This window comes from Moschus berezovskii, chromosome 1 (assembly GCF_049115385.1).
Source record: "Moschus berezovskii isolate FMDL1 chromosome 1, NW_MosBer_1.0, whole genome shotgun sequence".
Lineage (NCBI taxonomy): Eukaryota > Metazoa > Chordata > Mammalia > Artiodactyla > Moschidae > Moschus > Moschus berezovskii.
In genome coordinates this window covers 28,917,544-28,942,822 of record NC_142460.1, presented here as the reverse complement: position 1 = coordinate 28,942,822, position 25,279 = coordinate 28,917,544, and the positions used below count along the sequence as shown (strand labels likewise).

Here is a 25,279-nt window from a genome sequence, read left to right as displayed (position 1 = left end):
AGAACAGATCTTCAAAGTTCTTATAACAAGAAAAAAAACTGTAATTATGTGAAACGAAAGTTGTTCACTAAACTCCAGTATTTGTGCCTGGAGAATTCCATGGACCATGGGATCGCAAAGAGTTGGACACGACTCAGCGACTAACTTTCACTTTCAAACTTATTTTGGTAATCACCTCACAATATGTACATATATCATCATGTTGCAAACTTAAAACTAATATAGTGTTGTAGATCAGTATATCTCAATAAAACCGGAATAAGCTGGTTTCCCCAAGGTTACTTTATGACTCCACCTCATGGTCTTTTCACTCTGGGTGAGAATTGGAATGACTGCCTTGGCTAATCGCAACGCAGCTGGAACAGACGTAAAATTCCACTGGGAGGACACCGCGCCAACGGATGCTCCACATCGCTGTCCCTGGGAGAATAATCAGAGATGTTTCCCCAGCCCTTTCTCTTCCTCTGATCTGCTCTGTTTTCAACAAATGAGGTCACTGGGCTTTAATTGGCAATTGTGTCATTAACCAGAAACTTGTAAGTTACAATGCCGTCATTAAAGATCAGCACCAGTAATGAGAGATTTCCCTCACTCTCTGAATCTGCTTGCTGAGAAGTAGCCTGTCTGAAGTCCTGTGCCGTTAGAACGTGGGCATCTGTTTGCTCTGTGCCACCTCTCAACCGAGATTTCAAACAATGTGGAGATTACAAAGCATCTTGCCGCGGAGATCAGGCACTGCTATGTGTCTGAGTGCAGAAGAAAGCATAATGCTGCTTGATTGTTGGACTTGTTAAACTTGTAAAAATACAAGTTTACTGGAACCTACCTGAACCCTCACACTGGCTGCATTCATCAGGGGGCAGGGTAACAATTAAATACCTGATCTCCTCTTCGAAGGCCAAAGCCAAACTCTTATTTAAGAGAGCACGGCCAGAAGTGCGAGGCTCAGAGGATGGTGTGCGAGTCAGGCAGCTAACTTTCCTGTCTTTTCCCAGCCTCCTTTCTACTTGCTAATTCTGTGACCCTCTGCCGCTGGGAGGGTGGCTCACATTTCCCCAGTCCTGCAGTGGGGCGGCTTGGCCCCCAGGTCTCAGAGGGCTTGGAGCTACAGGAGAAGGGGTTACCTTTACAACGTGGCACCCACAGAGTGTGGATGGCACCTTTTTATCCCCAGCTCCTTGAAAGCTAAAGGTGGAATGTTGAGCGCTCTGGTCTATGGATAAACCCACCACTGAAGGAAGCCAGGGGGAGCCTTCCCACCCCGCAGGGCTCAGTCATCCGTCACTCACAGCTCAGCCACCCACCACGTGAGGGCCAGCCCACCATGACCCTGGGTGCATGGGGCCTCAGTATCACTTCAGTGGAGCTGGGGGAAGATGGAGCCAGTGGCGCTTATTCTGGAAGGAATTACAGAGCAATGGAGCAGGGGACTGAATTCTCCCTCCTGCCTCTTTCCCCACCCCCACCCCAGGCAGGAACCAGGTGTCACTGGCTGAGATAAAAGCCCACCTGCACAGCACCTCCGAGCACCCCTTCTTTGGACTTTCTGGGAGCAATGGCTGATCTGAAGTCTTCATCTTCTTCAGAGACCCTGGGACACCCTCTACGCTGAACCCCAGCTTGGCTTCCACCGGCCACTGCTACTGACCGTTTTATCCATACTTCCAGTAACCTCGCAACGTTGGTTTTCTACTGTGTACACGTTCATTTTCACGTGCATTGTAGAGAGCTGAGCCCAAAGAGCTCAATCCACCTGGTCCTAACGCCACCTTGAGGAGAACTTTCGACTACTGTTTGGCTAATGCGCTCTTCCTACCCCTCTCCCTGAACTCGGCTCTTTGAAGCCACTTATTCCTTCACTATATGCAGAGGAATGTACAGCTCAACCATCAGACTGTAGACATAAAATCTATTTGGATCTCTCCTTAATTTCTAGACTCCCCCTGCTTGGGGGGTAGTCTTGGCTCTCATGTGGGTGCTTTAAGCTCGGAGGAGGGCCAGTGAACATCCTATTTTAATTTTATTAGGTAGGGTAACCAGCAGCATGTGTGTTGATGGGTGACCCTTTATGCATGGCACTGAGTCAGGCCCAACAAGAGAATCTCAGCCTCTAAAGATTTACCATTTCAGGTCATCTAGGTGGACAAAGGCTTCCCAGGTGGCTCAAGTGGTAAAGAATCCACCTGCCACTGCAGGAGTTGCAGGTTCGATCCCTGGGTCGGGAGGATCCCTTGGAGAAGGAAATGGCAACCCACTCCAGTATTCTTTGCCTGGGAAATCCCATGGACAGAGGAGCCTGGCGGACTACAGTCCATGGGGTTGCAAAGAGTCAGACACCACTACGCATGCTTGCACCGCAGGTGGACAAAGAACAGGGGATAAGACACACTAAACACGTGAAATAACCAGAGAGTGTAAGAACACCAGGAACCTGGGAAGGAAAGTACACACTCAGAGAGCAGCAATGAAGCTTTCAAGTTAATCATTTATCGCTTCTAGTAACCTTGCTGTGTTGGTTTTCTACTGTATACGTGTTCATTTTCATAATTACACTTTCTTATTTCTCTAAGTAGCTCAGTTATACTTATTGCCTGCATCAAGTAATTTTTCAGGCACTCTCTGGAACTCCCCTGCCATGCGGGTGCTTTCCTTTGACCTTCCAGTTTCTACTCCTGCTGTTTGCTTCCAATCTCCTGCAGATTTTGAGTCTACCTTCGATTTTTCTTTCTTTAATATTTATTTGCCTTCCCTGGTCTTAGTTGCAGCATGTGGGATCTAGTTCCCTGCCTAGGGATTGAACCAGGGCCCCCTGCACTGGGAGTGTGGCGTCTCAGCCACTGGACCACCAGGGAAGTCCCATCCCTTCACTTTTTCTTCCTGGTGCTTCCCATTTAACCTTTCCAAACTGCCCTGCTGTTAGTGCTTGTTAGATGCCTCCACTAAAACTTGACTTTCTGCCAGGAAGAAAGGACCCCCATAGCGACATAGTTTTATAATGTAACCAATCTGATAGCACACTCCTTCAAAAGAGTCATATGTTCTATCTCCATAAAAAGCTAAATAAGGAATCCTCTTTCTCAGATCATTCATGAGATGACTGGGGGAAAGCGATAGGAGACCTCTGGTGTTCCAGTTATCAGATCTGCGAAACAATTTTTTTTTTAAATTTCTTCAATCAAGAGGCTTTAGGCCGCTTCCTTCCTATTAAAGGTGAAGTCTCTGTCCAGAAGGTGTAGTAGAGAGAGCTCCAAGATATATTTGAAAATGTTCAGTGTCAACTGACGTGAGTGTAGAAAAGGCCCATCTGCTCCTAACAGAACCTGGGGTCAGTGGGATTTGCAGAGCCTCACTGGCAGGACAACGGTGGGTAATTCAGTGGGTGCTGGGATCGTCAGCCACCAGAGATGGTGTGTGCAGTCTGGGAAACTGTAACAGAGGGCTGTCTTGTCACTCATGGAGGCACCAGCGAAGCACTGTCGTCTCCATGAGAAACCACAGCTAATGACTTACAGGCTGGATTTCTGGCTTCATGATGAAGCAAGTCATTAAATCAATATTTAGTGCTTAGTTTTGCAAATCAAAAACTAGTGACTGCTCACCTCCAACTGGTAACGTTTCTATGAATAAAAGCACGAGGCGTGCTTCACTTCCTCACCTCTGGGAACTTCTGCAGCAATCCTGCCCTCTAAGAAGGAGCGAATCTCTGGAGACCAAAGCTTTTGTTGGGGTTTCTCCTTCACGGCTGAATTCTGTCCTAACAGACATAGGACCATCCATCTGGGGATACCCATTTACTCATTTGTGGTCTTAGTAAAATCAGGTTACTCATTAATGAAGCAGGTTAACCAGCCGTCTAGTCAAGGCTATGGTTTTTCCAGTGGTCATGTATGGATGTGAGAGTTGGGCTATAAAGAAAGCTGAGTGCCAAAGAATTGATGCTTTTGAATTATGGTGTTGGAGAAGACTCTTGAGAGTCCCTTGGACTGCAAGGAAATTCAACCAGCCCATTCTAAAGGAAATCAGTCCTGGGTGTTCATTGGAAGGACTGATGCTGAAGCTGAAGCTCCAATACTTTGGCCACCTGATGGGAAGAACTGACTCATTGGAAAAGACCCTGATGCTGGAAAAGACTGAGGGCAGGAGGAGAAGGGGATGACAGAGGATGAGATAGTTGGATGGTATCACCGACTCAATGGACATGAGTTTGAATAAACTCTAGGAGTTGGTGATAGACAGGGAGGCCTGGTGTGCTGCGGTTCATGGGGTCACAAAGAGTTGGACACGACTGAGTGACTGAACTGAACTGAACTGAACAGCTGGCAATAAACTTATTTCCCTGTCCTTAAGGGGGAGAAGCCCATTCAGACAGGCAGAGATGTGATTCGGCACATACTCTGAGAGCAGTGGTGTTGAAACCCCCTTTCATGCTGCATCACCCCACCCAGGTGAGCCAGCCCAGGCACTCAGGCTGGGCTGCAGCTCTGAATTCAGCTAGACTATCACCTTCCTGAGGGCTGGGATGGTATCCAGCACCTTAGATGAAGATCTCTTCCAACATGCAACACGGAGCTTGGCGAAGGCTTGGGTTACCTACAGACTGGAGAGAAAGGGAGACCTCTCCAGGGAGAAAGAGATGGTTTCTGGGCTCTTCACAACATCCTTCCTTTAAAAAAGAAGGAGGTTAGCAGAAATAAGGAAAAGAAACACCAAAGGAGGTGGGGCGGTCAGTCTAGAGGTTCCCAGTTGCTCTTAAGCTAACAAAATGAACAACAAGAGAAGGGCTGAAGGACTTCTCTTCCCACAGGGATGCCTTCTGGCTTAAAAATTCATTTGCTTTTTCCAGAACTCGTGTTAAAGAGTCAATTGCTCTAATAGTGCAAAGACGAGGAGACCTTTTTTCGCTAACTCATCAAAAAAAATTTTTTTAACCCAGGAAGCTATGTGTGTGCATGCTAAGTTGCATCTGGCTCTTTCTGACTCCATGAACTGTAGACTACCAGTCTCCTCTGCTCTTGGGATTCTTCAGGCAAGAATACTGGCGTGAGTTGCCATACCCTTCTCCAGGGGATCTTTCCCACCCAGGGATTGAACCCGCATCTCTTATGTCTTCTGCATTGGCAGGCAGGTTCTTTACCCCTAGCGCCACCTGGGAAGCCCAAGGTTTGCTTAGATAACTATATAAAAGGTCTCCCTGGTGGCTCAGATGGTAAAGAATTGGTCTGAAATTTGGGAGACTCAGGTTCGATCGCTGGGTCAGGAAGATCCCCTGGAGAAAGGCATGGCAACCCACTCCAGTATTCTTGCCTGGAGAATTCCATGGACAGAGGAGCCTGGCTGGCTGTCCATGGGGTGGCAAAGAGCCAGACACGACTTGGCAACCAACGCTTTCACTTTTCATATAAAAGGCAGGAGCGCTAACACTAAATATACATCAGTGATTCTCAAAACTGACTGCATGTTTGATTCAGCTGTGAAAATTTTCTACACTGAGATTTCTAGCCTCCTATTCAGAAATTCTGTTTCCCAAGGTCTGGGGTGGGATCTGGGGAGCATGTCCTTGGAAATCAGTACCTGGTAAGTAAGCCTCAGCATGATCATGGCAGTCAGCTCCGAGAGGCCTTGTTTCATTGCCTAGCATCACGGGGCTCTGATATGGACTGTATCCTCTCCAGATTCCCATGCTAAAGTCCTAATTCCGAGTACTTTATACATAACACCCATACATTTGTTGTTTAGTTGCTAAGTCATGTCTGACTCTTTGTGAACCCATGAACTGGAGCCCATCAGGCTCCTCTGTCCATGGGATTTTCCAGACACGAATACTGGAGTGAGCTGCTGTTTCCTATTCCAGGGGATCTTCCCGATGACCCAGGGATTGAATTCATGTCTCTTGCGTCTCCTGCATTGGCATGTGGATTCTTTATCCGTGTGCCATCTGGGAAGCCCTACTCTGACCTTGGCTCTACTGAATCTGACATTGAAAGAACAGTTCTTTTGTCTGGGTTTGTTTTCTCATGTATAAAATGAGATCAATTAATTGATCCTTGAGATCTTTTTCGGCTCTACCAATTCTTAACTTCTCAAGATGTATTAATTCACTTTAATAGTTTCCTAAAAACTACATAAACCGTGAGGTTTTCCTGTTCTCAACCTGCATTTTAAATGCATATAAGGAACTTATTTGTACATTTTATTTTACAGTATTTTATGTCATGGGTTTAAGGAGTCATATTTGAATCTTGCAGCTTAATCTACTTTGCTGGTGTAACTTACTACCTCTGTGTTCTACATACTCCTATTTCCCACAGGTTGGGCTGCTGGGAGAGTCTCGAGGAAATGGAATTGTCACTTTGTGGTCTTCTCTCTGTCTTCAGGGCCACTGCACTAACACCTTGAAACTAAGACATTTCAGGTCCAAGTGCAGGCTAACGAGTTAACGACCTTGCCGAACTTTGTATATGCTGTTCAGCCCTTGGGTACGATGTGATTTTCTATGAAACTCTAAAGGTAAGACTGGTTACTGAAAATTATTTACTATTACCTGGCTTGAGTTAGAAGTCACATGATTTATTTAAAAGTCCAGGAGTAGGGACATGCCTGGTGGTCCAGTGGTTAAGAATCCACCTTCTAGTGCAGGGGACACAGGTTCAGTCCCTGGTTGGGGAACTAGGATCCCACATGCTGCAACTAGAGAGCCCACACACTGCAACTGTTGAGCTTGCTGGTGCACCGAAGACCCCAGCATAGTCAGAAAAAAAAAAATCCAGGAATAAAGGTGTTAAAAAAAATTTTTTTTTTCAACAAAAAGCAGCCTTTCACCTCCTTATTTGTAACTTAAAAAAAAAAATGTTTCACAGCAGTCACAATGTCTTTAAGCCAGGCATTATCCTTAGTATTATTTTGATATTTCAATACAAACTAAGAAGCTGAGATAGTATTTATTCCCATTGCCTTGACCGCAGTAGTTATAAATCAGAATGAATAAAAACCAGAAGCAAGAAAACAGCTACAACTTGAGCAGGAATGGGGGCTGCTTTTTCAAAGAAGAGATACCTGGATGATTCTAACACCAAGCAAGAGTTCCCTCATCCCAGTCGCACCCGGGCAGCCGGCTCACCTACCTCCACCACTCCGTGATGGATGGATGTGTACTGTTTCTTCTTCAGCATCACCAAGGTGATGACGATGACGGTTGCTATGACAACACCGCCCACCATGAGCCCAATGATGGCACCTTTGTTGGAACCCACATCTTCTGCAAAGAACACCTTGAAAACAAACCAAGAAAAGGATTGTAACTACGGGAGATGTACGCAGGAGGAATGTGAAGAGTTTCAGTATATCCCGTCTACGTTTTATGCCGCAAGTTTGAATTGTTGGTCATTCAAATTATTTGGTGCGCACTTGAAAAAAAGCTGAATAATACTGATTAAAAATGACATCTTCAGTCTGTAGAATAACGTACCCACCCCATGCCTTCCCCAGTCCTGGGATGGCCACTCCCCCTCCCCCCAATGCCTTTAGGAAGGCAAACAGCAGCCTGCAGGGATCCGAAACCCTCTGATAGGTGGCCATTCTGTTAGGTGGGGGAGGGCAGCTCTTAGATCGATCAGAAACTGGAAAGGCACGGTTCATGATTGTGAAAGGAGGTCAGTGTCTTCCCAGTCACAGCAGGTTTAAACTGGGAGACCTGACAAATGACAGCTATGCCTTAGGTACTTCTCCAAACCACAGATGCCGTCGTTTTCTTAGAAGGACATTTTCAATACACAGGAACATGCATTCTAAGACAAAGGCATTAAACAGAAGAAAAAAGGCATCTTGTTACCTACTTTAAGCCACAATAATTCAGCAAGACACTAATTAACCTTGAGAAGCATCATATGCTTATAAGGCACTTATTTCAAAGAGAAGAAGCAGTCGGCAACAAGATGAGAATTTTAATAGCCACGCATTGACATGTGCTTTCTTACTATGATGTCTCTGGCAACCCAACTAAAAATGTTTTAGTCTTGATGTTTATTTGAGTTAAACATGAAAAGAATTTAGAGAATACTGTGAAAAAGAAATTTATTCAGTGATAAATTTATTATACTACATTCCTTCATCCTGTTTGTAGAAGCAAGTCATTATTTTTCATCTTTACTTGAACGGAATTATAAAAGCACACGGCAATTTTTATCATCTTTTATGTAAGGAGATGCTCTTATGCCAGATCATCTGGTTTAATTACTATAGAATGTATACCACGTTTGCTATATAAATTAATAAAAATAGCTACCTAAATAATTTTTTTGATATAATCTCAACATAGTAAAATGACAGTCAGAACTAGAACTGACATCCTAGCAATCTGAAAAGGCAACATGAAATGCAGCAAATAAAGCAAATTTCGAAAAGAGTTTTATTCATGGTTTATCTGCAACAAAACTAGAAACTGTTCATAATTATGCCCCTTTCTAAACAAATATACTCCCTCAACATATCTGTAAAGAACAAATCATTAATTAGCTAATGATACAAGTATGAGGTAATCAGAAATGTGTGTAAGTCTGGACATTTTCCTGTGTCTTTAAGAAAATACTGTAATTTTGTAATATTCATTGCACTAATTATAGTACATTATCTTATCAACTAGTTCAGTAGAGGGAGCTGATTCTCATAATTGCTGCTGCCAGCATTAGTCACTGTCGCATTACAGGAGTTCGTGTAATTGCGGAGATGGGTTTTCATGACACAGGCACCAGAAAACGCAAAGCCACACATTTAATCTTCAGCTACCTGCCCTACCAGCATCCAACTCTTCAGCAGAATTCCCAGGTTTATTTTTTTTATTAACCTCTATAGCATCACGCAGATCAAGAGTGGCCTGATTCTATAATAACTGACACTGGATTAACCTGCCAAGGAAAACCATGCTTCAAAGAGTTCAGTGTGCTTTTACGGAAAAGATTATGGGAGTTACAGTGTAAATCTGAGCTGCAAGTTGGTTTTGGAATTGCCCCAGTTGTTTACAGTGAAAAGAGGCACGCATCATACTTTACAGGTGCTTCTGTTGGAGTTTAATACTTGGATTTATAAATTTTATTCACAAATATTGGAAAGACAGTTTCCCCTTGAAAGGGAAAAAGATGCATACACTTATACACACAAACAAAAATAAAGTGCCCAAGAGCGTCCTTCTCAAGGATTATTGTTGCTTTCCGAATTTTACTACCACCTTTAGTCACTACTGAATGTGCAGTCAAATTGTTTTCATTATTAATTTAAGCCACTCACTGGACTTACTCCTAAGATGGGAGGAACCCCAGCATGATGGAGGACTGAGGCTTTTGGTAAAGGGCTTTATGTACTACCTTAAAGGAAACGATGGGTGTTTTTTATTTACTCCAATTCTAACATTTGGCGGTGGGGGGAAGGGTGAGTGTATCTGAAAAGGAAGCCACTGTCTTTCCTGCCCAAGTCTTCTGCTGAACAGCACTGCTGGGGACAGCGCTCATCTGCCCCTTCTACACACCTCCAGAGGTCCCAACATCCTTTCCCCCAGGAAGAATTTAGAGTGGGGAGGGGACCGAATGATGGTCCAGGGAGAGGCGAAGAAACCCAGGTAGAGAGTTCCAAATGTGCAACTAAGCAAACGGCCTGGATTGCTCTTTTGTGAACCTAAGTAGTATCTGCGCCTGTTTATTTGAGATTTTGATCCTTCACACAAACATACCAAAAGCTTGCTGTCCTGGAAAACAGACAGGAAGTTAACTAAAATGGCTGCCAGACTAGAAATTAATTCCATTTTAAGTCCTTTGTGGGTTCAGCTGCTTTCCAGACCTATTCTCGTTGCTGTCCAGTCACCAAGTCGTGTCTGACTCTCTGTGGCCCCGTGGACAGGGCATGCCGGGCTCCTGTTCTCCACTGTCTCCTGGCATTTGCTCAAATTTGTGTCCACTGAGTCGGTGACGCTATTGAACCATTCATACACTAAGAACTACCATCTTTCAGAGCCTCTTTTTCTTTTCTTCCTATTTTCATGATGAGCCTATAGGCAAGCATGTTATTTTCGTTTTAATCTTTTCCTTAACTGGATTTCTGACCCAGGAGGAATGCGAGTCATCTGGCAAGACAGAGTGGCCGGAAGCGGTAGAGTGTGTCACCTACCGATTTTTATTTGTTTGTTTGACTTTTTACTTTGTATTGGGATATAGCCAATTAACAGTGTTGCGATAGTTTCAGGTAAACAGCGAAGGGACTCAGCCATACATACACATGTATCCATTCTCCCCCAAACTGCCCTCCCATCCAGGCTGCCACATAACACTGAGCCGAGTTTCCTGGGCTCTGCAGTAGGACCTTGTTGGTTATGCATCTTAAAGATAGCTGTATGCACATGTCATCCCACAAGTTCATTCTCTAAGTCTGTGAGTCTGTTTCTGCTTTTAAGTTCATTTGTATCATTTCTTTTTTCACCTACCAATTTCTGATGATGAACTTCATATCCTGAATCATGTCGGAATTCTGCATCCATCTTCACTTCAGAGATCTCTTCCGTCTTGATGTTTGTTAATCCCGAACCTGTATGACATCATAAGCATTGTGCCATAATCAAAACACACAGGCCAGTCCATTTGTTTTATCCATAAACAATATCATTACAACACAAAGCCCACCAGAAACTTCCTCCTAAGCCTAGTCTTAGATGAAAATAGATTAACGACTTTCTTCAAGAAAAATGACACCCTATATTTAAATCCTTAACCACCACCTTTTTTAAACGAAAATAAATTAAAAGATTAAAGAAATGTGAACTTAAGGCTTCTATTGACTTTAAGCACATGCTATAATTGTTTTTTCCTTAATGGGGAAAAATAGAAGTTAAATGCTAGTTGGGAGGGTGGCAAGGATTTGTTCCTAGAATATGCTGGCTTGGTTTAGGGGCTTATAGCTTAGCCTATAATGTGTCTCTTTCCTTCAGAAAAAGTAATAAAAGGCTTTAAAAATGAGCATTAATTACCTGGTAGAACAAAACTGCTACTTTGGGACTTTGTTCCTATTACAAATAAATTATGCTCATGCATCTATGCAGTGAAGCTCTGTAAAAATTGTATCATTTAGTTAAGTGATTTAGTTACAGATATTAATACAAAATGTAACTGGTTCATCTGCTGCATAAAGAAGTGCAGTACGTAATTTTTGAAAAATGTTTCTGTGGGACTGAGAGAATTTCTAATGCTTCTTTATAAATTACTATGTGATCCTTACACTAATTGTTATCGTGAATTTCATTTTTTGATGATAATTTGAAGTTTAAAAACAAAACGCAAAGTAATTTTTAAAACCCAAAGTGAAAGAGTGCAGTATAAATATGATTTACATGTTGCAGCATTTAAATATCAAAAGTCTGAATTTTAGGATGAGAACGATGTCTAAAATCACCTGTTTCCTGCTCTTCCCACTCAGTTCTACTTGAAAAGAGAGGAATAGATCAGTTTGCCTGCATTTTCAGACAGCTTTGTCTACTAGAATGGTGTTTCTTACACTAAGTCAAAATCAGTTTCCTTGTAACTTCCACTCTTTGTTCAACACAGAACAAGCCTGAACCTCCCTTCTGCACAATAGCCTTGAACAGATCAGAAACTCAAGAAGAGATGGCATGTTCCTGCTGATTTTTCCCCTAGTTGGGCTCCAAGTTCCTTCAGCTCCCATGGGACCTAATTTCTTGCTTTTGGTCTATCGCTCTTGCAGTCTTGTCTACAAGGTGCTGTGAACCCTGTCACACATCTTGTTAAAAGTGAAAAGCAATGTCCGCAGCAGATGACCGGCCAGTCTAACAGCATACTCTATACAAAAGAGAAAAGGGATAATTTGACAAGATCCAGGGAGTGCATGCTGGTTGTGACAAATCACTGATTCCTTGGCCAATTACTCAAAGAGCGTCCATTTTACAACCTATTCAAAAATGGACTCCAGATCAATGTCAATGTCAATCTCCATCCGGCGCAGCCGGTGAGGCTGTCCTCTGCTCGTCAGAACTATGTATTTCTTATTCCTGTCTTCCCAGGTCTTGCTCGCCCACAAAGATCAGTGAGAGTGGTTCTATGATCTTGCCCTCAAGTTCTCCTAGCCTGTGATTTACCTGGGTCCTAGGGACTTACACTTGGGTACAGGAGTGTGGTAGTTTAAAAATAAAGCCACAGATTATAGATAATCTTACCATCGAGAGGTGGGACTAATTCCCTTGTGTGTAGACCTGATATATACAGACTTGCTTCTAAGGAGCAGAAGGTAGCAGAAGTGGTGGTGTATGCCTTGAGACTGGATTGTAAAGGACAGCTTCCTTTGCAATCTATCTCAGATCACTTGGTCTGGGGAAAGCTGGCTGCCATGCTGTGAGGATACTCAAGCAGTCCTGTTAAAAAGACTCACGTGGTCAGGCACTGAGGTCTCCTGCCAACTGCCACGTGAGTGAGCCATCATGGAAAAAAACTCGACCAGCTCAGCCAAACCTCGAGCCCTCAGATGTACGGAGCTATGACAGATATCTTGATTGCAACCTCCTGAGAGACCCTGAGCCTTAAGCATCCAGCTAAGCCATGCCTGAAATCCCTGAAATTCATTAAAAGAAGCAAAATGTTTACTTTGAAGTTGCTAAGTTATGGGGTTATTTATTATATAGTAATAGCTATTACAAAAGACTGTGTGCTCCGGTGTGTCTCTTTGCAATCCCATGGACTGCAGCCTGCCAGGCTCCTCTGTCCATGGGATTTTTTTCAGGCAAGAATACTGGAGTGGGTTGCCATTTCCTCCTCCAAGGGAATCTTCCTGACCCAGGGATCAAACCCATGTCTCCTGTGCTTCCCGCGTTGGCAGGTGGGTTCTTTACCACTGTGCCACCTGGGAAGCCCATTACAAAGGATTAGTGCCTTCTTTTCTCATCTTCATCTTTCTAGGGCTTTCATTTCCGTTTAACAAAAGACCATTCTCTTCAGTATACACATGGAAGACAGAAGCACCATCAAAGGGGGACAGCTTCTCCTTCTCTCATCTTTTAACTGGTCCGCTCAGCGCACTGACTGTCCCTGACCCCTAACCCCATCACAAGAACTGTAAGGTTCTCTATTCTTATTATGTTTCTACCTTAAAATGATCAGCATTTTCTAATAAATTTCATTTTATTCTGACCTCAATCTTCCTGATACAAATTTTTATTGGGCTGTGACACTAATGCTTGTTTATCCCTCATTAGTTGTACATTTTTCTCTTTCTACAAACCCTTTTAAATCTGAGGTCCTTTTAGAACTAGTCATTTCTTTATACCTTATCCCTTTCTGTCATCAGGATCTAACAATGCAACAGCTAAAGTTATATTTCTGAGATTTTAAGAAAACTCTCTTGAATACTCTCTCCTTCAAGATTTGTGAGACAAAATAACCACATTATAAAAAGGTAAAGAATGAGCTAGCTCTTCATTCAAAATTTTAAAAACCCACACTCTTCCTGAAAGGATACCAAAAGTACTTTCAATGGTCCAAAAATTTTCAAATTCATGCAGTAAGTCAGAACAACAGAGAATTAATTATGGCACAATAGTTTGCAGGACTTTCAGCAGAAAAAGAGTTCATTTTTTGTACAGCATGTATAGTCAGTCACCGAAGAGCCTTTCATTAAGCAAATCTCATTTAACGGGGAAAAACTAACTAATAAGCTTTCACCAAGGAAATATTGTTGATAATAAAAGCTGAAACTGTGTCTAGTGATATGTGATGATTTAAGAAGATGTAAATAAATCGCGTGGACCTTTGCTTGCCGGTTTACCCGATGCAATCCTTGACTTGTTCTGATTCTACTCTAAGACCTGCTGGGAGTCCTGTTCTCTAAGTCATGGTCAGTCAGGAACAGCCTGCTGTTCATTTGAAGCTTTCTCAAAGGATCTGGTTTTCTTTATTAGGACTGGAGAAGGGTGGTTAAATTATAGTGGAAACATACCTCAGAGACATTGGGGGTTTAGTTTCAGACCATTGAAATAAAGTAAATATTGCAATAAAGCAAGTCATACACATTTTTTTCATAGCTCATTCTTTACCTTTTTATAATGTGGTTATTTTGTCTCACAAATCTCGAAGTTTGAAATAACCTGAGAGTTGCCAAAAAGTGACCTAGAGACCCGAGTTGAGCAAATGCTGCTGGAAAAATGGAGCGTGCTTATCTCAGGGTTGCCACAGACCTTCAGTTTGTAAAAAAAACCCAATAACTGTAAAGTGCAATAAAATGAGGTATGTCTCTATTTGTCTTCTTTATTCTGGTCAAATGGTGTAACTCATCCTTCAGAGTCTATTTCTCTCAGGAAGTAAGCCTAGGGGAGTAGCTATAAAGGTCACTGTCCCCAGAAATCACTACTGATATTATGGTTTCCCTCCGCGACACTACATTCTAGAAGTTACTGTGTCCTGGTATTTCAGATATGAAAGTCAAGGAGACGTCCTTTCCCTCAGCTGTGATTATACAAAAGCCCTTTCTCTACTTGTTTCCAACCGACAACAGTGATTGTGCAAAAAACAATGCCATCAATTGAATGACATGATGGGACAATCTTGGAAGGGTCTTCTAAGTTCAGGAAGAATAACAATATAATTTGGCACAGTAGATTCAGGCATGTGGTCTCAGAAGGTGTGATGATGAAGAACCAAAACTAATGTTATTCAATAGAAAACATAGGGGGAAATTGATCCACATGTCCAAAAGACTCATTACGAGTGCAAAAAATAAAGGCCCACGTATATCTTAATACACATGCAGCAAATAGTTATTCAGAAGCATACCTGAGTTAGAGTCTCCCTCACTTTCTCTCTGTGGCCCTCTCCTGGGGGAACTCAAGTTTTACAACAGTGTAAGAAAGGAAGACGGGCCCTGGTCATTCTCTCATCCGTACAGACCTCGTCTCCTCTTTGCCAACGGATGTGCTCCAAACCTTTCAAAACCCATCCTTAAGTTCTTCTCCAGCTACGCACCCTTCGGTTAATGGCCCACCTGCTCAATTCCAAACGTCACAAGGTGGTCTGCACTTTCTGTTGCTTTGCATTTCCCTGTCTTTCCAATTCCATCTCATCTTTCTAAACAGGCAGAGTGTGGTTCTTCTATGCTACTTCAAGTTCCTGACAGCAAGGACCTTATCACTTCAATTCTTTCAACCCTCCAAAGCAGCTGAGGAGTCTTCTGAAAATAATAAAAGGAGCTATTGCCAATGTTACAACAGGGACTTTAGAAAAGGCTTCTTCCTGTCTCTGTATATCCTCTAACTATTCCCTAACTCTTCCCTTAAAACAAATTGCTTTCGTTTAAGAATGCATGGAGAATTGTTTCATGTTAAAATTAAAAAATAAAAAAGACTTCGGTGGTGTTACCTCTTCCTGGGTATTTCAGTAGGAACATAATGGCCCTGTGTGCCTAATAGAGCAACTTAATAAAACTGGTTGAGTGAGTGCTTCTAATTCACACTGTATGCTTGTGGATGAGAAGCATCTCTTCCTTTAAAAATAAAGTAGGAAGTGCCATGAAAAAATGGCCCAAGGCAAAGGACCAACCTGAGCTGGTCTCAGATGCAATTAGAATGGAACTAACCCTCAGCCTTGGGTCCTACCAGTGGGCTGAGCAGGCTGGGGTTGTGTCAGTTCCCTGTTCCTTGAAATTCACTTGTGTGGCACGGGCAATAAGGAAGACATTAGGCGAACTGAAGCTGTGCCTGACTTACTGTAATTTATGTCTCTGAAAAGCCCTACAGAAAGGGATCATAGAATCAAGGAGATTGGCTGTCAAGATCTTTCACTCTACTGTCCCTGATGCCTTGTTAATTACACTGCAGAGGAATGAAGAAGCCACAGGCAGACTCTGAATTTCTCCTAAATGACGGTGGTTGGAGGCAGATGCAACCTGAACCTGAGCTGGAAGAAAGAGGGTCAGGGTCTGCTTCTGGCCCTGCTGCTGGCTGCATCTGAACAGGGGATCAGAAGTCAACAACCTCCTAGTATTAACACGTCCCTGTGAGGTTAACGCCCTGTTCTGAGAATACTGCAGGGGATGTTATGAGGCGCCAGAGGGAAAATATGGGTAGGGTTGTACTTTTGGGAGTAAAATCTTCCCAAAATATATATAGAGAGATTTGCCAATTCAGTTAACTTCTCTCCTCTCTCTGATCCACTGAAAGCAATGGTGCTATCAATTGGGTGAGGTTGTGCGTGGGGTTAAAACCAGGCATGTATATGTCTGTTGTGTGTAAAAGTAAATTTGAGACCTAGGCTCAGTACAGAACAAAGGTGAAAACGCGTTTTGTCTTAATACTCAGGAAATTACAAAAAAAGAGACATGTCCATACTAGTGTTAATGGGAATTTAAAGTAGTATAAAAAATAAAGGACTTGTATGGAAAATTAGGCACGGGACTTCTGCTGTGTTTTAGACACTCATCAAGAATAGCTATATACAACCCACAGAAGATAAAATGGAAATATTTCTGGGGTCTAAAGATACTCCAATTCTGCTATTTTTAGGAAGACACGTCTAACTGAAGAACTGAAGTTTGAGCCCGGTTCAGTTAGAAACGGAGCATCCAGATACCAAACAAGAAACGAAGAAAGGAGATGCTCCTAGAAGTAACCAGGTCGCCACCAGCTGGAGTCTATGTCTGTGTAGGTCTCCATTTTTCGAGGAAAGATAGGGTCTCTAGGACCCTCTCCACTTAAAAAAAGAAAAAAAAAAAAAAAAAGCCAAGCATTGGAAGGGCTCCTTTTCATTGTTTCAAAAGGAACGCTCAGAAAGAATTAAAAAAAAAAAAAAAAATCACCTAATGAGGAACTTGGGAAATGAAGTGTAAGGGAAAACAAGGGAGAATTTTAAAGTTTGGTTTCCACGGTCCTTTCACATCCAGCTTCTCCAACCTTGCAGTGCAGAGGGACTGACCCCGGAGAAAGGAGCTGCGTCTGCGTAAGCGCGGGATACGCGGGGAGGAGGGTACCCGGGTATACCTGGTCGAGTGGTCAGTCCTCGGTCGGCAGCAGGGCGGGCGTCAACAGGCTCGACTGGGTACAGGAAGCAAGACACACGGAAAGCAAACAAGACAAATCGAGATGGTTAAGTTGTGGCTCCTGAACACAGCGCAGGGAAAAAAAGCATGTGCAACACACAAGTCCCATATAAAAATAGGAGCAGCTAGAAAAGAACCACAGTTAATCTCGAGCATCGAGGATGGGAGGGGTACCACTTCAAAAGGCTTATCGCTATTGATGTGCCAATCCTACTCCTTAAGTTTTCCAATAAAAGCACTCACCAGGATACGCGGCAACATCAAAGGAGAGGGGCTGGTGAGAGTGGGTTTTCCTCTCAGTGAGTTTAGAGATAGTTTCTTGGCTTGTGATTAGAAATAAAATACACGATACCCAGTCCAGTGGAAAATCTTAAAGATAACTTCTTTTACAACTGTCCAACCTTATCTTATTTTACAGTTAATTAACTACAAAAGGACTCTGTTAAAACCCCAGGGGAAATGCAAATAGGAATTTATCAGGAGAACAAAGCTTCACCACATAATCTGCCATTTAGCGAATCGAATTTGTTCCCAGTTTGAGGGAGGCAGAGGTAAGCCAGAGTTTATCTCCCTCTCTCTGTTTTCTATTTTTTTTTCTTTCTGTATTTTTAAAGACTGGTTTCCATTTAATAGATGACATACAGTTGAAATATATGAAGTGAGAGTATTTCCTTTTGAGTTTGTCGACTTTCACAATTTTGGGTTTGACCCAAAGAAAACATTGAGGGCAGCACAATTGTGTCCACTATTATTTACCATTAGCGGTATTTCCAAAGTGCTTCTGGTTCTCAGAAAATATTAACTTGAACTTAACCGGGTCTTTCAAGAAATGGGCAAGGGAGAAAACAAAGCTTTTAGGATTAATAATGGACAAGGGGACAGTGAAGCCAGGTTGTTTGTTGTTCTTTAGTTGCTAAGTCATGTCTGACTCTTTTGTGACCCCATGGACCGTAACCCCCCCAGGCTCCTCTGTCCATGGTATTTCCCAGGCAAGAATACTAGAGTGGGTTGCCATTTCATTCTCCTTCTTCCTGACCCAGGGATCGAACCCACGTCTCCTGCATTGGCAGGTGGATTCTTTAACACTAAGCCAACTGGGAAGCTCAGTAAAGCCAGGAAAGAGGGATAAAGCCTCTTGGGTATGGCCCTGGAAATAGAAAGGTAAGAAGATAAGAAAAAGTGAGCAGTAGTGTCCATGGGAAGAGAAGGTGTCCTGGACGGGATGGCATTTGGATCAGATATTTCAACAAGAACATACAGTTTAGGGATGCATGCAGCCCAGGCATTCAAAGATGGGATTATATGCTCAAGTCAATTTTGAATGCCACACACTGGCAGGAACAGTGAGGGAGAAGAAAATGGCACCAAGCCGATTCTTCAAAACAGGGGAAAAAATGTTGCTGAGAATACCAAGACATTTGGATACATCCAAAGGAAAAGGGGGGTGGAGACACCTAAACCTGATGTTTACAATGTAAGTGACCAAGGGCAAATGAACACATCTGAGGCTGTTTCTCTAATAAGCAAAATATTAATAGAAATAATAACTCTTATCTTCTCATTGTAACGAGGAAACAAAAAGTTTTAAAAATCCATTTCATAAACTCTCCAAAACTATAAAATTGCATTTATTACATATCCTACTTATGAATTAATCTATGACACCTATTGTGAGGATGACTAATACTCTGTTCACTATCAAATGAAGACCTACTTCCTTCTGCAAGTCACAAATACATGTGAACAATACTGTTCCTCTGTATTTCATCCTTTTTCTGTTGTATAAAGGACTTTATTACTCCTTATAAAATGGTGTTCACGGAAGGATTATTGTACTTTTTGAGGACTTCCTGATGACAAGAGCCCCAAATGGTGCTTCAGTTGAAGAAAAAGATACCAAAATCACAGAGCAAAACCTTCGTTAATGGTTAAATCATTAGCAACGGTGACTCAGGGGAAAGCAGTTGAGCTTGTGGCTTAAATCTTGGTTGAAGATCTGGTAGTCAGTCTCAGGGTCTATTTTAATGCCAACACTTGTACTTTCTATGCTCTTGGGCAAATCTCATTCTTCCTGAACCTCAGCTCTGCCACAAGGAATCGAAGTTTTCCCAGGGCTGAAACATGCACATGTATGCCAAAGACCTTTACAAATGATGAAGCCCTATCCCTTAATTACTCTAAGGAATATGGAAACACATCAACTGTGCATAGAAAAAAGTCTGAAAGCTACTACCACAAAAAGCTATCATTAGTTTATTCTGGGTGAGAGATCACTGCTATAAATTTCTCTGCCTTTTTGTTTGAAGGTGCATATATTATTTGAAAACAGTAATAAATACTTTTCCTGTTTTTTGGGAAGATAAACAATAGTTTTAGTGACGTAAACCTTAGTTTAACAATGTGAGGCTGATTTAATGTGAATAAATATTAAAAAAATACAGTATTCTTGTGTTCAGTGATCAGACACCTATGCATTTTTAAAAAGATAATCACATCACTGTAAAAAAAATACACTGACAAGACAAAGGAGTGTATTATTCCCAATCCAAAGTAAATATTTCTAATTTTTCAAATAGACCATGTACTTGTTGAGCCAGAAAGTAACTTCAATCCAGTGTTCAAAACATGTTACTTGGGCTGTGTAGTAAATTAACATAAAAACTTTAGCAGAAATGTGTTATTTCACTGCCTGCAGCAGCTTTGCATCAAATAGTCCCCTACAAAAAGAGAGAGACAGAGGATGGCAACTCAAGGACTTCTGAGTTTGTTGGTTCTGGTGTGCACTGCATTAATAATAAACCAATTCTAGGTTAAACGCTGCCCAGCATAAACTCTCCTCCCCACCAGTCCCAAGGTGATAGAAGGGCAACAGAAAACCAGTTTTACACATAGATTAAGAGGGGCCTGAAAAGGCTTGGCTTCCAGGTTTGATGAAAGACATTATTTAATCTCATTTTCCCCATTTTAAAAGTGCTTTGTTCATTGCGGCATTATGGCTAAGTGAAAATGGACCAGGGAGTGATTTCTTGATGCAGTCACATCCAGTCTTACAAGACCTCTTGTGCCTCTGGAGGAATACTAGCGTGCTCTGTGTACGGGTTACACATAGACAAGCTGACCGCTGGCCAGAGACTTTCCAGTGACCACTGCATTCTCCTGATCTTCAGCCTGGCCTGTTCAGGAAGTCATGCAAATACAGAACAAACACAAACGCTATCAACACAAAAGCGTTCAGCCAGAGGATTCCGTGATCCGTGAGAACAGCTGTTTTAGGAACAACAACCTCACTTCCATTCAGCCATTTCAGTTTTGTGGCTCAGAAAGACCACAGAATAAAAACCCCTGAAGGCAAATCGCAGCTGGTCAAAGAGCTTAAAATATTGGAAACCTGTTCTGTGATACACTTATTTGTTCAATATAAATTAAAAGAACGCCTGGGTGACTGACCCCCTCTGTGGATTTGAGTGATCGTTCTTGAGAAAAACAACAAATTCTGTTAGGCCTTTGAAGCTCTGATGATGATCAGGGTTGCAGGAACAATGAAAGGAGATCCTCTGAGAATTTTAGATATTTTCAATAGCCCTGTATAGGGGCACATGTCGGTAAGATTAGCAAGGAACGAGGCTCCGGGGAGAGGGAGAGGAGGAAGATGAGGAGAAAGAGTGAGATTTTAGGACTCACTGGTTTGAATGGTTTGTTACATTCATTAATTTTAAGGACACAGTAAGTCTTCTACATACGAAGCTTTGAGTGGCAAACTTTCAAAGATGTGAACGTGTGGTTGCATATTGAGTCACGGAAGTTAGTTCACCTGTCTGGGGCACAGTGTCACGTGCGTGCATCCTCTACAGGTGCTTGTGCTTTTCTGTAATTTGCTGTGTAGTACAGGGCAGGGTACAGCAGTGCACTATCTTTATTTCAAGCCCAGGATGTCCAGAAGCAAGTGTAAAAGCAGCTGGTACTACTGTACTTTTCAAGGTACTGTGCTATAAGATGAAACGTGTTTTCTTTTTTTGTTTGTTTTACTTAATTCAGTGATGTTTACTTTTTATGTATTTTGTGTCACTCAGTCGTGTCCGACTCTTTGTGACCCCGTGGGCTGTTGCCCACCAGGCTCCTCCGTCCATGGGATTTCCCAGGCAAGAATACTGGAGTGGATTGCTATTCTCTTCTTCAGGGGATCTTCCTGACCCAGGGATCGAACTTGTCCTCCTGCATTGCAGGCAGATTCTTTACCATCTGAGCCACCAGGGAAGCCCGTTTTATGTATTATTTGTGTGAAATGCATGCAGTATAGTACTATATAGCCAACTGTGTTAGTTGGGTACCTAGGCTAACTCTGATGAACTTACGAACTAATTGGATTTACGAACATGCTCTCAGAACGAAACTCCCGTTCGTATGTAGGGGACTTACGGCATACTGTTTAGGTCATAGGGTGACTCTCTGAGACAAGCTAGTAAAACTTCTCGAATAAGGTCCTGGTTCTACTTTTTTAAAAAAGAAAGCTACCACTGAACGTTTCCTGCATTTCAAGCACTTTACTAAGAGCTTTTCATACCATCTTATTTAATGCTCACACCCTTTGAGTTAGCAATTATTATCAACTTCATTTCACAAACTAGGAAACAGTCAGAGACACTTTGTGCCCTGGCCCAGATCACATAGCTGGAATTTAAACTCTGATGCACAGCATTCTGGGGTGTGGGATGGTGGGGAATGTGGAGGTCTTTTGGATTGCCACTGTGATAGAAGGAGGGAGGATACTAATGGCATTTAATAGCTGGGGACCTGGGATGCTGGACGGAATGCACAGGCAAATTCACACAAATAATCATTGTCCTGCATCCCACACAGCTTCCTAAATTCCTGCTGGATTTTTTGTTGTTGTTAATGTCAGTTGCTCAGTCACGTGCCACTCCTTGTGACCCCATGGACTGTAGCCCATCACACTCCTCTGTCCATGGACTTCTCCAGGCAAGAAAGTAAGAATACGGGAGTGCCACTCCCTTCTCCAGGGGATCTTTCTGAAACAGGAGTCAAACCAGGGTCTCCCACACTACGGCACATTCTTGACCATCTGAGCCACCAGAGAAACCCTGGACATTTATGTATTGATGATTATGTGAGCCAGAACCTAACTCAGCTTTACATGTAAACACAAATCATTTCTGCACAGTTCTTACTGTAACCTGGATCTTCTCAGAGCCCACCAACGGATAATATGAAGAAAAGCTTTAATTCAGGACCTCCGTATCAGTCTGCATCTGTATTTGTTACATCCATAAGGGGGCAGACACTTGACTGCCATGTTTACCACTGGTAGTCAAGCCTGAACACTTACTGAAACATTTACTTTGACATCCATTATATTGACTCCCCCTGAAACACTGTCAGCTCATTTTAAGATTCATTAAGGAGACTTTTCAACATTCAGAAAAGGAGGCTTGGTCTGATGATGGTGAAAACCAGAACTCTGACTCTGAGAGCTTAACTATTATTGCCTCCAGTATTCTTCTGCAAGAATTTGCTTTTATTCAATACCATCCTTATTTAGTAAGAATATTAGCTCTTTCAATGAGGCCTAGGTAATATAACAGCTGTTTCCTGGTCAGGGCTCCAGAGGCACTCAATCACAGACTTTGTCCCACTGGGTATCTATCTTGGCACTCAAGTGTCTTAAGGTGTGTGTTTAGTCTACTGCTGTTCTGCGATATTACCAAACCATTTTTGTACTTGACCCTGACCTTTTGGATCAGTAATCCAAATGGATCACTTTGGGGGAAACCCAGAATAAAAAGTCCAGTGTTCTTTCTTTGGATTAATTTGCAAGAGAAGGAGGAAAAAAAAAAAAATCACAGTATGCTTTCTAACTTGGACCAACACTTAATTGTTTCTTGCTTTATTTGGGAGAAATGTTAAGGGGCAGAAGAACAGGACAACAGTGAGAATGCTGACCATAGCACCAGGGGCTTGATTTCAGAAAGCTACTCTACTGAAATGAAATAATTCCTTTCAATTATTTCTACATAAAAGGAACAGTCAATATTTCTGCCCCCCCACTTTTTTTTTCTAAATAAAATCAGTTTTGGTTACTATTTAGAAAATTTAACATAAGAAGCATGTTTAAATAGAATGGATGTAATTTTTAATGGAGATCACGTATATGTATATGAATACATATAGGGTCAAGATGAAATACTTAGGGCATATGAAGGCAGGTTTATTTAACTGTTGGTATTATTTATGCTATTAATACAATAAATGCAAAGTTCAATTTCCTTCATTAAAGACAACCAAGGAAACACGTAGGCTGATATTCACATATGAAGCAGTTAAGCTCTTACTATTTGATAGAGAAAGGGAAATTTTGAAATTCAGGAAAGGCAACACCTTCGGGGATTATTATAACTTTTTGCTATTATCTATTGTGCTGTGTGGAACTCGCACTTAACTTCTTTGTCTTCACTAAATTTGAAGAGTTAACATAAACAGGCTACAGTATCTTTATCTTCATTAGGCTTCATATGATTCACATTTTTAAAGGACGTACTGAATATTACAACAAACACCAATGTTAATGTCTGTGAATTAATTTCACTCTGCTGCTAATTCAGCTTCTGTTGCTAGTTTTCTAAATCTCTTCCCATAAACTTTACCCATAAATAAATTACAATTTATAGTCTGTATTACTTGTATCTGTGTTCATAAAAATGATTTAGGTAAACGCTAAAGTACATTTTATCCTACTTTTCCAAAATCAATACATAACTGAAAATATTAAATGGGAACATTTCATTTATGGAAAATATATACTTAAAAGATATGTGAAAGGTCTTAAATTATAAGCAATTGCTAGGCAATTCTTTATAATTTTAGAAGCACACTGGAGATGAACAAATTCTCAGTGGCAGGGGTAATTTTTAATAAAAATAGAGAATAAATCTATGTATTTAAGTTTTTCTGTAAAAAGCTAAAACCTGGACATAAATGACAAACTACACATTTAACACTATTTGGTATAAAAAGGGCATAAAGGACTGCAATTTGCTACTAAAGTTTGTGAGACCTCATACATGTTCCCTATTTTTCTGTCAATTAAACAACCCATTATCTTAACAGAAAAGAGGAAATCTTGTGTGCATTCTATTTACAAAATGAGACTGGACATTTTTTGCAAACAATTCTCATTTGAGACTGAATGTGAGGATTTTAAATGACCAAAATGTATTTATCTTTAAAAAAATGACACAAGTTGCATTCTAGTAATAATACAATTTCATAAGTCACCCAGCTCTTTGATATTAAATCTCCTTATATTTTTTCCATGTTACAATTGTTTTTATAAATGGTAATCTTAATTATTTTTATATTATAAATAACACTGCTGTTTGTATTTGATATTATTACCAAAAGGTACCTTTTTCCAAATGAATAAAACAAATTTGTGGTGATTACCCCTCTTATGAGAATAGTCTATATTAAAGATTTTCTGCAATGGTTCTTAAAAAAAGTTTCTCCAGTGCACTTAAGGTCTAAAACTGGATTTATATTTAGTTGGAGGAGTGACTGACTGTATTTTGAGGTACCCATACTACAAATATCCATATTACAAATATTGCCATCAAAAGTCATTACTTTAACGAAGAATCACAGATAAAATCCTGTGTTTTTGAAAAACAATTAGTATCTCAAAATCAAGGTATTCCCCTGTTTGAAATTTTATACTTCTGGAACATGAGATGGAATAAGAACTAAAAAATTCTTTCTGCCCAATAGATACTATTGGAAAAGTTTTGCTAAGAAATCCCTGTGAAAGCAGGTATATATATAATCCATTGTGCCAGCTGATTGACAGAGAAAATCTTGCTTCTTTGAATTATCAAAGGAAATAACATTTAGATTAATGTGGTTCTTAATTTTGACAAATGCTTTGTATTTAACTTTCTGAACCTCAAACTGTTAACTCTTAAGCAAAACTACATTTCATGACCTAAGTGTTTCTGTCTTTGCCATTCACATTTAATGCAATCTGAAATTTAATGCACTAAAATAAATAACCAACGAAGACCTTTTGGGTCCCTTTCAAACCTCCATTTATACAGGCCCCATTGGAATTTCTCCGTCCACTGAATGAACTGCGATTTCTGTAATTCCATCACCTGTTTTTTTTGAAGGTGGGCATTTGAGGCCACTGTCTCAAGGACACAAA

At 41.4% G+C, this 25,279-nt stretch overlaps 1 protein-coding gene across 6 annotated transcripts in view; it reads right to left on the bottom strand.

The window, feature by feature from the left end:
- Positions 1-25,279, bottom strand: part of APP (amyloid beta precursor protein) — a 305,975-nt gene that overhangs the window by 4,026 nt on the left and 276,670 nt on the right. For 3 of the 6 annotated variants that reach the window (XM_055421746.2, XM_055421755.2, XM_055421736.2), the window contains 3 exons: positions 17,009-17,062; positions 10,466-10,566; positions 7,122-7,268 (listed from right to left, as the gene is read on the bottom strand). In XM_055421746.2, coding sequence (XP_055277721.2) covers positions 7,122-7,268; positions 10,466-10,566; positions 17,009-17,062 — 302 coding nt within the window. The remainder of the gene's footprint in view (positions 1-7,121; positions 7,269-10,465; positions 10,567-17,008; positions 17,063-25,279) is intronic. The other 3 variants (XM_055421750.2, XM_055421740.2, XM_055421729.2) reach the window with 1 other exon arrangement.